Here is an 11,595-nt window from a genome sequence, read left to right as displayed (position 1 = left end):
GCAGCACAGCGCAGCACATAATCAAGTGCATCGGCGCCAGTCATTATTCATGCGCATTCCGCTCCCCGCCCTGATCAGTGATCAGCATCAGCACAACAATAACCAGCCACGCTCCGCCGAGGGGAGGAGAAAAGTTGTCCATGGAGAGCCCTCTCCGGTCGTCATCACGCGACCGAGACGAGAGCCCAGCTGGCCCCTCTCTGACCGCCATGGCTCACAGGCAACGAGCACAGCACCTATACGGCCAACCGTGGTAGGAAAACGACCTGACAGACCCGGCACAGTGGCATGCATAGTTTGACCTTTGAGACACGAACAGATTCAACCAGGCTAGCTGCGCCTGCGTCTGCGTATGCTCTGGCGTCACGCACAGTAACGTGCTTTGACCCTGGTGGGGAACCATGCAGTACATTGCGTCGATATCACATGGGGCAGGGCAACCATGCTGCACAACAGACTTTACGTATACCGTCGTGTACGTACTGTGTGTACAACAGGTGAGCACCGAGGAAATGAGCAGTGAAACAAATTATACGGAGTGTACGTACTGACATGGAGTGGTTGGCCGTGCAAGACGTACGCTGCTGTGGAGTGTCGACTCGATCCATATGGACCGAACGGCCGAGATGGCGTCTCTGCCCGAGAGTGCCCAGTGACGCGTGGCGCCCTGAGATCAAATCATTGCTCGCTGTGTGTCCGCCGGGTACGGTACACTAAAGTCGGCATCATGCATGATGCGTTTATTGAAACGCTTTATTATGTTGTGGTTGCAGACTTGCTTTGCGCGTTGTTGCGGGCAGCAGCACATTATGAAAAACCACGGTACGGTGGGGGCGGGTCGATCGGAGCCTGGCCTGTGGGAGAATGAGAATCTTGAATCTATCTATCTATCTATTGATCAACAGCTAGGCATCTATGGACGGCGACCGCAATGGAATGGAATACAGGCAGTCCGATCCCCGTCGACGTCCATCGTTCACCGCGGCGATGCTGCGTCGCCGTCGACACACGTCGCGAGGGGGGGGCCCCCTCGCGAGCGCGCGCGTGCGTGCGTACAGCCGTACAGGTGGGTCGCCGCCCCCCGTCTCGGCAGGCGACGGTCGACGTCGACATGAAGGAGCCCGGCCCGCGCTGGAGCTGATGATATGAGTGAGGGGAGGGAGGAGTCACGCGCTGCACCTAAACGAAGAACAAACATGATGGCCTCCCATGTGCTTCTCATTAATTGCATCAGGTGCATGACGCTAATGTTGATGGAATGGAATGGAATGTTATCGCCCGCCGCTTTGTTCGTCTGCCTTCACGGCCAAGTTCGTCTGTCTTCACGGCCAAGTCTATGCTTTTTTCTCTCTCGTCAAACAACGGGTGCCGCCGGAATAAGAGGGGTATTTTTAGTTTAGGGCGTGTTTGGTTTATAAAGACTAATTTTTTGTCTATTTATTTTATTTTAGTTCATAAATTACTAAATACGAAAAACTACAATAGATTTGATAAACTACAAACTAAAATATAATAAAATAAAAAAACTAAAAATTAGTTCTTAGATAGACCCCAAGTTACACGGGATACACTATTTGTCCATAATAATGTCCCGGCGAAGTAAGTCAGCGGTTACCATTGCGTTTGGAGCCCAAGATTTTTTTTTTCTACATAATATATCTGTACATTGAATGCACATGATTCTATTAGATCACTTTAGGCTTTCTGGAGCAGCTTACTCATCCTATTGTTTCATCTTCTATTTCTAATTTACTCTATAAACCGTATAATCTAATAACTGTATCGTTTCTTTCTTTTTTTCTCTTTTACTCTTACCTTATAGTACTTCATATTGTTCCTTTTTTATGTACAAGCTACCTTATTCCCATCTGCAGGATATAAAAATGTTCCTTGGGAACCGGAAGTTGGGCCAGCGCGTCTCCGGAATACAGATGTTCCTCCTCCTCCCTCCTTTTGAGAAACCAAGCAGGCATCGTCGATCCTTTTATTTGTTTTCGTTTATATATATTCACTCACACACACATGCACATGTGGTTGCAGCACTAGCTACGTACGTTCAAGATGCCGCGCACAGGCACAGGATACAAGCAGCTTCCTTTACCCCGTGTACACTCAAGCAATTAAGGAAACAAAACAACTATCGCGCCCCTGACATCATGCCTGCTTTACGGCTTGTTGAGCACTTCTTCTGCAAACCAAGTCATTATGGAGTCCCAATAATCCAATCAGATAATTCGGTGTGTTCGCTCTGCTCCGCACCATGCGCTGTAATAAGTATGCTGCTGCGGTCGCTCGATCGATCGGAATAATGAGTGTGCAAGCCACGTCGATTCATTCTCTGACCAATGCTTCGCTTTGCCGGACTGGTCTCGCCAATGGGTAGCACCCACCGGTGCTCCAAAGGGCATCAAGTGCGATGCATGCATGGGCAGGAGCCAGGACGCCAGCAAAGCACGCAACTCATCGCCGGGCAGCTAGGGTTTACAGGATCCGGCCGGGGAGGTCCGAGTCCGACCCCCCGCTGTTCCGCTTTTAATCATTAGACTAGGTATGTGCTCGTGCGTTGTAATGGTGAACAAACTACTTTCTACAAAATATTAGTGCATAAAGATTAAAAACGAAAACGCATATATTATCAACCTTAACATCTCACTGAAAAATATTCAAATTTAAAATTCCTTGCAGTTTCGAAACTCCTTATGTCACTACAACAAAGGTTTATTCATCCAAGTTGTATAACTTCATCATTAGCTTCAAGCACCTGTTAATTTAGAGTGCTCCAATACGCTTAGGACCAATTACAAAGTTACATATACCAAAATAAAACTCGACAAGGAAAATTATCTACTACCCTAGAGTAAAATTTGAATAGTTGACGCCAAGCAGGTAACATAGAGTGCTCCAATACTCTTAGGCCCTTTCACTTGAAACATTGTGGGGCAAATAGCTATGAAGTATGGCCCTTTGACCTGAAACATAATTAATAGGGGCATATGTTTATAACTTGGAAGGGGGCGATTTAAACATGCAGTGGTATAATACGAGCAACAACGGTTGCAGTAACTAAAAACTTTGATGAAGAATAACAAGAAGAGATGGGAACTGATGGTGGTAGTCTACTCACCTATGTTTCTTCCATGGAGGACACCACTGGAGCCTCCAACGCCGTGCAGATCTGGCGACACAGGGTGTGGAGGCACACTGTGACTCACCATGCCATGCCGAGGACGAAGACGCCGATGGAGACGGCGATGCCGAAGGCAGAGAAGGTGAAGGGCGAGATCTGCACCACGAGTGAGCGGCCTCTGTCAGGGTGGGGGCGACAAGCGCGTATGGGGACGCTGGGGACGCCTGCTCTGGCCTCGCTGTCAAAGACTCAGTTTTATTACTGAGATTACTCTATATAGAGATTAAAATACATGTATAGAACTAACGCTATATACTGCTCCATCACAGGTGTCCGCTTGCTGTGCAACGACATCCGCTGAGTTGTTGCCTTGCCTTCGTAAGCTTCTCCATGCGGCGAAGGGGTTGTCTCCCTCCATGAAAGAGAGCTTCCAATGGATTTTCCTCAGAAAGAGAGCTTTCTTAACCAGCATCCCCCTCAGGCAACAACAGCAGGGCCCTATTTTCATTAGAGAAAAAGTATGTTTCAGAAGTGTGTGAAGCATATAAAACTGCAACTCAGTAAACTTCATAAATGGAGCTCCCTAGACTGTTGCCTCTTATGACATATATGTAGATGCACAGCATGGATATTCAAAACTTCACAGCCAAATTGACAAACTGTTCTAGTAGCACTCTACATCTGGTTATTGTTTGTTCTCAATATCACAATTTTAATTAACTTATTGATAGCCACTGACCTGGTAATGCTTTCTTGACTGATCGAGAATCAGGACCAGTTCTACTATATATGTGTGCAAATATGTTGTTCAGCTGATCATGTTAAGTAAATATCAACTCATGGAACAAATTATGCTATATCAGCCAGAGTGTAGAAAAGGAAACGATGGTACTTAGCTACCAAAGCTACATCACTCTGCAATTTGAAGCTATTCGACATGTTATGCTATAACATATTTATTACTGAGCAGCAAGCAACAGTCTCAATTATCAGTTATCACTTACTTTGGCTGTTAGATTTGACACAGCCAACTGGAACTTTTCTCTGGTTCTTGAGCCAGCAACATGACCAGCCTTGGCGACCTTGCTAAAAGCACCATTCAGCCAGCTTGTTCCAGCAGACACATACCTGCAAGTTGGACAAAATACTGGAAGAAATTAGCAATACTCTAAAGAAACCCATGAATGCAAAGGGATCCTCAAATACAACAAAGTGTGCAAGTATTAACGAAGGTACAAGAGAATCGTAATTAAATTCTAAGTCGTATGCTTAAAGTATATTACTATATTATTGAAGCATTAACAAAAGCGTGGATAAGAAGAGACCTGTTGGTTTTCACAGCAGAGCCTGTATCATTTAGCTTGCGCTCTGCAGCCTGCAATGCAGCCATTGTTTTATCAGAAACATGCAATCTTTGGTCTACTGATTTCACTCTTTCATTGACAACGTATATCCCATTGTTTATCTTCTCCGAAAGGCCAACACGTTTATCAAAGGAATTGATCCTCGCTGATGCATTAGCCCTAAATTGATGCTTCTCAAAATGTTTTAGCCTTGTTTACTGCGTCTTGTCTCATTGCTGAACCCTTTGCAATCACATTTGTCATGACATCATGGGCCTTGCTCACATAGACACGGCTATTGGGACTGACATTGGCCTATACAACATGACAAGAGAACTTTTCAATAATAACAACTGCCAACTAATATAATTTGAATGAAATAATGCGAGATAAAGCCATAATACACTTTGCATTTTTTTAGGTACAAAATTTTATTCCTAATATCCTTTTAGTCAATGGTTGTTTTTTTACCAGTGGTGAGTAACCTGCAAACATTATAAAACATCCCAAATAATATAAATGCAGATAGGCTCTAGTTTATTTATTCAATTTGCCGTGGGGAAAGGGTTTCAGGTATGCAGCCAGTATTCAGTTAAAAAATCACAAGATGTTGCACTCCCTACAGGCACCTTTTATAGATGCTTTTGCTAACGTTTTCTCACTATGCCCCAACCCCCTAGTTGATGAAAGGCTCATGATCTAACTATGAGAAAGAATAGAAGTAAAAAACTGCATTGGGAAACAAATGCACCTCTGAGGAGTACTCCAATTCTGCAGTAGATGCTGAACTTCTACTTGTCACCTCATGGACCATAAGTTGCTGCATGATTTTTAAAATATATATCTCAGTTAAAAATAAGGACCAATTGCATTTACGTAAACTAATTAGCTTAGTAGTATACTTGTTCAGTAACAGGGATGTAGATGTAATCTTCAGCAGGGGTTATGTTCACAATTTGGTCCACAATTGTTGCTCCCTGGAAAGACAATGGTAGCATGAAATGAAGAAAAATGCAATCAGTGTTTATTTGTTTGGCAATACTGCAGAACCATGGCGGGGAGACCCGAATCGTGGCCGTGGACAGGCACGCGTCGCTCGCCGAAAGCAAATATGGCGGGTCGGTCTTAATGTTCAATGATTTAACATGTCCCTAGCACCAGAACATCAAGATAACACATGCTTAAACCAGTATCCAGTAGTTTTGGACAATGAACAAGAAGAAATTGGAGAAAATGGAGTAGAAATCACAACAGTATTGCATACCTCATCTTACTAATTTTCTTTTGATGCATCACAGTACATTTCATAGTAAAACATCACATTACAGAAGTTTTGGACAAACTGAAAAACAAGTATTTCTGAAAAAACTATCATGTTTTTGAAAACAGCATCTAGGCTTTATAGTAAAACATCACATTACATAACCAATACCCTGAAGCTTCCCAAATCTGTTGGACCAGTGAACATGAAATAATTTGGATGTCACCTCTAACAGACAAAGCAAGTAGCATTGTCTATGAATTGTATTGATTTTATTATTAAGAAAACAATCACTGAGACATAAAATTGCAATCCAAGTGTACACAATTAAAGAAGAAACTAATCCTCTCATGTTTCTGAAAAAACTGACCAAGAAATGTGTCCCTCATACAAGCATGCATATGATACATGTCTAACTGGAAGTCTGGAATGAAAATTAGTATGATGATGTATGCATTACTACTAACAAGGGAATAATAGCAGCTAGGCTTCATTTTACAAACTAAAAACATCAAGGTCATATGCAGGGAAAAGAACTACACAAACACAGATAGATTACCAATTTCTGACTCTACATATTCCTTTCTTTTAATGGTCACTGGCAGGGAAAGAATCTTCATTCATATGAGTTCCTTGAAAGCCCACGAAAATACATGAGTTTCAGTCTTTCATCAGACAAAAAACAGGGCAAACAAAAGATCTCAAGAAGGCTTGAATGGAAGGGGAAAATCCACTTTGACTTACTTTTCAGTCTTTGTTTGCTCAGTATCCCAAGTTCCTATTCAATTCTTCGCTTGTTTTGCTTTACCTTTTTGTTGAAACCGCACGAGCATAACTCTGAATTTCTGATTCTACTGTTCATTACATCTTTCATAAAAGAATATGTTCTTTCGGCCTCCACTCTGGCGTACTTATTACATACGTAATAGCTTCTCGCAACTAAAAATACAGCAAATTTCTCGCAACTCTGAACAACTCGAAGGCCGCAGCTGGCACGATGGCCCAGTGCGCGCTGTAGCCTACCCCCACGAGCAGTGTGCCGATGTACATTGTCCCGGGCCACGCCATCGCGAAGTTGAAGTGCCCGATCGCCATCAGGACTTGGGCTATTCCTAGCGCGATTGTCCTTGGATACACATAGTCTCTGGAAATAGGGAAGGAGTGCAAAAGGGTCAGAGAACAAAGATGTGCAGATGGCGATGCATTTTTCTATAAACTTTGTCCAAGTTAGAGAAAAATGACTTAGGACAAAACTAAAAACAACCAACATTTTGGAACAGATGGAGTCAAAACATATCTCAACATGGAAGGTGACTATGCTGCCAAAAAAGCATTTGAAAACAAAATATTTATAAGATGGCATGTGAAATAAATTCTATTCAGCAAAGAAGCATAGTAGTCTTACTTGAAAATGATCTCTGAGAAGTACCCTCCACCGATGCGTCCAAGAAAGTTCCAGATGCTAATCATTGACACAGAGATGTGAGTTTCCTCATAACCCAATGACTGGCTCATTTGCCCAAGATTATCAATCACGGTGAGACCAGATCCAGAGCCCAGCAGAAGAGAGAAAAACAGAATCCAGAAATCTGCCTTGATGAGCGCTTGCATCAGTGTGAAATCCTCTCCTCTCCATGGACCTTTCCTTCTCTTAACCCTCACAGCACCATCAGCTAACTCTATAACCTTGTCTGCAATTCTGCTATCCTTTTTTGCCTCTATGACGCTGGAAGTAAATCAACGTCCTTTGGCATTTCATCCTCCGCCTCGCTGAGTATAACCTAAATGAAAAGGACAAGAAGTAGGAATAGCGAGCACACACAGAATCAGAGGAGAAAGAAATTAACAGACGCAAAGAGCAAGCTGCAAAGAAAGCAGGTCAGAACAATGAGGACTGGGCTGCAGCCTACACGGAGTCCTCAGACCACAAAATGCAATATGTAAGCAAATATAGAGGTCTGAACAGAGAAGGGATCAACTAACCTGGTTAGTTTGGCATGTGCTTCACTTGAAAATAGATTCCACAGATCTCGCACACTGAATGCCAATCTTCGTACCAGCATGAAGCCATGTAAAAGATAGGAAGACCTGACATATGATCTAACAACACAAATAGTTGTAAAGTGAATGTGAGACACAAGACAACAACGGATGTAATCAGCTTACAAAGCTATAAGGAAACTGAACCTTTCGTAAATACTGGAAAGTCCTTTTCTGAAAAATGTGCCTTCAGATGTTCCATTTGCAGTCTATTTTTCTGTAGTAGTAGTAGTAGTATTAACAGATAAAGTAGATGCCCTTTCATGAAAGTATACTGTGGTGACAGTCAATGATCCTCCATGGCTAGCAGAGAATTGGACTCCAAGACGTTGAGGAATCCGATTCATGGTCCGAACCAAATTTTCTGCGAGGATGAAGACACACACATAAAAAGGAAGAACACAACAAAAACATCAAATTTTCAGGCTTCTCTTGTTTTGAGAAGGATTTGTCTCATTGGCACTCAAAACACATCTTATCCAATCAAAGGCCCGGATATTCTAACCACAATGCCTCAAAAAAATGTTGTGTGTCTCAAAATAACCATACATCCAGGGCTATTATTATCTAACAGAAAGTAGTCAAGCATCAGACTAATTGTTCATATAAATAAAGGAAAGAAAACGTGAATCCTGTAATTAGGAACTTGTTACTCAGAATCAGCAAAAGAAACAAGATGGCTAGGAGCTCTAAAATATCAGCATGCCCATCGCGCCTGCAGTTCTGTCTGTGAAGTGTGAACTCAGCATACCCAAATTCCAAGCAGTACTGGTGAAGATGGAGTGGGCGCGCACGCAGGCAGGAGTGCCCAGGTCGGCGAAGCGGTCCAAGAGCACGATCATCACCTCCGTGAGCTCGCAGTACATCGCCGCGCTCTCCTTCACCAGCCTGTACAGCGCCGCTGTCACCACCGGGTTCGTCCTCGCCTTCCCCGTCGGCCGGCACTGGATGAACCGGCCTAGGAGGTGCTTCAGCTGCTGCGCCTTCCGGATGACATCCTCTGCCGCCGTCATCTCCGTCGCCGACGTCGACCTTCCCCGCGGCACGAGCTCCTAGGCCTCGGCCACCTCGCACGCCATCCCGTCAGGGTCGCCGTCGACGTGCCATTTGCCCGGGCTGGCCCCGCCTGCTCCGCGGGCCTGCATCCGGTGCTTGAGCCGGTCGTCGAGGTACGTGGCGTAGGCGTGCACGAACGCGCTCGACCAGTCGCGGCACCGCGCGCGGTCGCGGAACCGGGACAGGTCGAGCATGAGCCTACCGCGCCGCGTGGCGAGGAACATCTCCTGCTCGTAGGCGGGGTCCCCTCCGCGGTGAGGAGAGGACGACAAAGCAAGCAGAAGGGCGAGGGCAAGACCGTGTAGTACCTTGGATCCGCTCGGTTAGGGGGCTCAATGGCCGGATCTGGCTGCCATCTCCGGGGAGGCCCGCTCGGAGTCGAGCTCCTGCCGGAGCCCCCGCGCGGCGTCCTCTGCATCCTCCTTCTCCCGACGCAGTCGCGCCGCCGCCAGCTCCTTGGGGAGGGAGGTTGAGGAGAGACTATGGTCTGGGGAGGCGGCGAGGGGAGGGCGGACTGCGGGCGCGATGGGCTGCGAGCGCGGGGAGGGGACTGCAGGCGCGATGGGCGGCTGTGCTCAGCGGCGTGGACTGCGGCGTGGGGCGGGAACTGCGGGCGCGGGGAGGGGAATGCGGGCGCGATGGCGCGGTGAATGCGGGCGCGGTGGCGCGGTGAATGCGGGCGGCGGAATTGCGGGACTGCGGGGCGGCTGTGCTCGGCGGCGGGGATTGCGGGGCGGCTGCCTACGGGGCGGGGCGCGATGGCAAAACGCTCGGTGTGCACGCCTACAGTCCTAACATATAGAGTAGTAGAGATTACGGGAAGTTAATGTAAAGCGCCAAGAGAATTTCGCCACTCTGCCCTCCCCAGCTTGTGCTCTACGTCAGACTGGGTGTTACAGTTCTGTTGCTAGCCAAAGTCTCTGTCAATGTCAATGTCCTAATAATAGGTTTAGATTTCCGTCTGGAATGAAGAAACTATAGAAAAAAAAACCTGAAAAAAACCTTGCTAATTAACCACATCTACTAGTATAATGATGATGATGATTGCGTTGTTCAGGCCACCGATTACATGAGGCTTCAGTTCCAGACTTCCAGGTTGGGCAGTCAGTCTCAGACGCAGCCACGCAGGCACTCGTTGATGTCGAAGCTCTAAACCAGCAGGCGGCTCTCCTCCTCACATACATGCCACTGTGGCAGGAGGACATAGCTTTCATTCACAGTTGCCGGGCCTCCGTCCTCCCACACCCTTGTCTTCGCGAGCAAGATTATCTTGCGTTGCGTATTCGTGGACCCAACCATGCCAGGACATGGATGAGCGAGCTGCAGGTTGCCCAGGAACTTGCTCTAGTCCGAGTAACATCATCCATGGTTGAACCTCTGGAGCTGTCTGCGTGCAATCTAGTCATTTTCTATGTTTAATTTTAAATTTAGAAATAATCTAGTAAACCTGTGACAACATGTTTGTGTACTCCCTCCGGTGCAGTAAAAGAAGTTAGCGCGCGTGGGTCTGGGATTTGGACGTTGTTGCCCCTAGTAATTGCACAAAAAAAGATGCATTTAAGAGGATTTGAACTTGAGACCTCTAGTCTAGAATGTCTTGGAGCTGTTGCAGCTACCAATCAAGTCTGATTGTTTTAGTGACATTAATGCACCCATATCCCTATTTAATAGGGGCAAACAGGGAAAACTCTATGATAATTAATCACTCCTTGGTATGCACAATCATGTCCTAAACGACTACCTTTACTGCACTGGAGGGAGTATCTATATAATAATCTAGTAAAGCACAAAACGAAGAAAAAAAACGTTTTAATCGTACCATGAGGCCACAACGTCCTGCAAGCAAATTATAGTGCTAATAACAGCAACAGTCCACGTCTGTCGGTGTTTTGGGTCCGACCGCACACCCGGGGTTGCCCCTCAAGGTGTTTTTAGGAGTAGGACGGTGTCGACGACTGTAGCAAAATGGTTCGTGCCAGTTGCACGAGTGACAGTGGACAATGTTTACAGGTTTGGGCCGCTTAGAGACGTGTAAGACCCTACGTCCTGGTGAGTATGCTGGGTGAATGAGGTTACAAGAGAGCTCTCTGAATTGAGAAAGCAGAGAGTTGAAGTGGGTGGCTAAGTAATAGGGTCGATCGTTCTGAAGGGGTGCCCCCTAGGCCTTATATACTCGACCGTGGGGCAATACACGTGGATATGATAACAATGTGTAGCTAAAAGATAGTGAACTGTTTGAGTCTATCTCCCTGTAGTTCTGCCGACCTATCCTCGCATGGCTCCGTTGCATGGGGGCTCCAGCGCGGGAAAGTCGGATCTCTGTTGTGGTCGCTCGCTCGACATTGTGGGTCGTCCGGGTTTGCACCAATCCGGCCTCGTGTCAACCTGCTTTGCTCATTGTTCCTCCCCAGGCCCACGAAAGAATGACCTTACGATTTATTGGGCCCTTGGGCCTTTCGTGAGGTCTTTTACTCTTTTAGTGGACCCGGGGATATCTGTCCCCCACAAGCCCCCGATCTTTGGGTTAATTTAGAGGTAATCAGCCCAAAGATCCTAGGTCCAGTTTGCAGGCGATTTGAAGAGAACGACTTCTTACTGTCTCCTCCTGCTTTGATCACTCGTAAACCGAAGTTTTGTTTCGTGTTTGTGCCTTAGAGGTCGGCATTTCGTTTTGTAGGACCATGAACTTCATTGGGTGCACCGGAGTGCACCCAATGGGTGTAGCCCCCGAGCTTCGAGTAGATTTTAGAAAATAATCTACTCGAAGG

At 46.2% G+C, this 11,595-nt stretch overlaps 1 protein-coding gene and 1 pseudogene across 1 annotated transcript; both read right to left on the bottom strand.

The window, feature by feature from the left end:
• Positions 1-3,590: 3,590 nt before the first annotated feature.
• On the bottom strand, positions 3,591-5,516 carry LOC103643779 (binding partner of ACD11 1-like; annotated as a pseudogene).
• A 1,154-nt stretch (positions 5,517-6,670) lies between these two features.
• LOC109942183 (uncharacterized) lies at positions 6,671-7,389 on the bottom strand. Its single transcript, XM_020543875.2, has 2 exons — positions 7,137-7,389; positions 6,671-6,875 (listed from the first exon to the last, which is right to left on the bottom strand). Exons 1-2 carry the CDS (start codon positions 7,340-7,342, stop codon positions 6,671-6,673), a joined length of 411 nt encoding a protein of 136 aa, XP_020399464.1. The 5' UTR covers positions 7,343-7,389.
• Between the last annotated feature and the right edge of the window lie 4,206 nt (positions 7,390-11,595).

The sequence above is a fragment of the Zea mays genome, chromosome 1 (genome assembly GCF_902167145.1).
Source record: "Zea mays cultivar B73 chromosome 1, Zm-B73-REFERENCE-NAM-5.0, whole genome shotgun sequence".
Classification (NCBI taxonomy): Eukaryota; Viridiplantae; Streptophyta; class Magnoliopsida; order Poales; family Poaceae; genus Zea; species Zea mays.
This window is presented reverse-complemented; position numbering and strand designations above follow the sequence as displayed.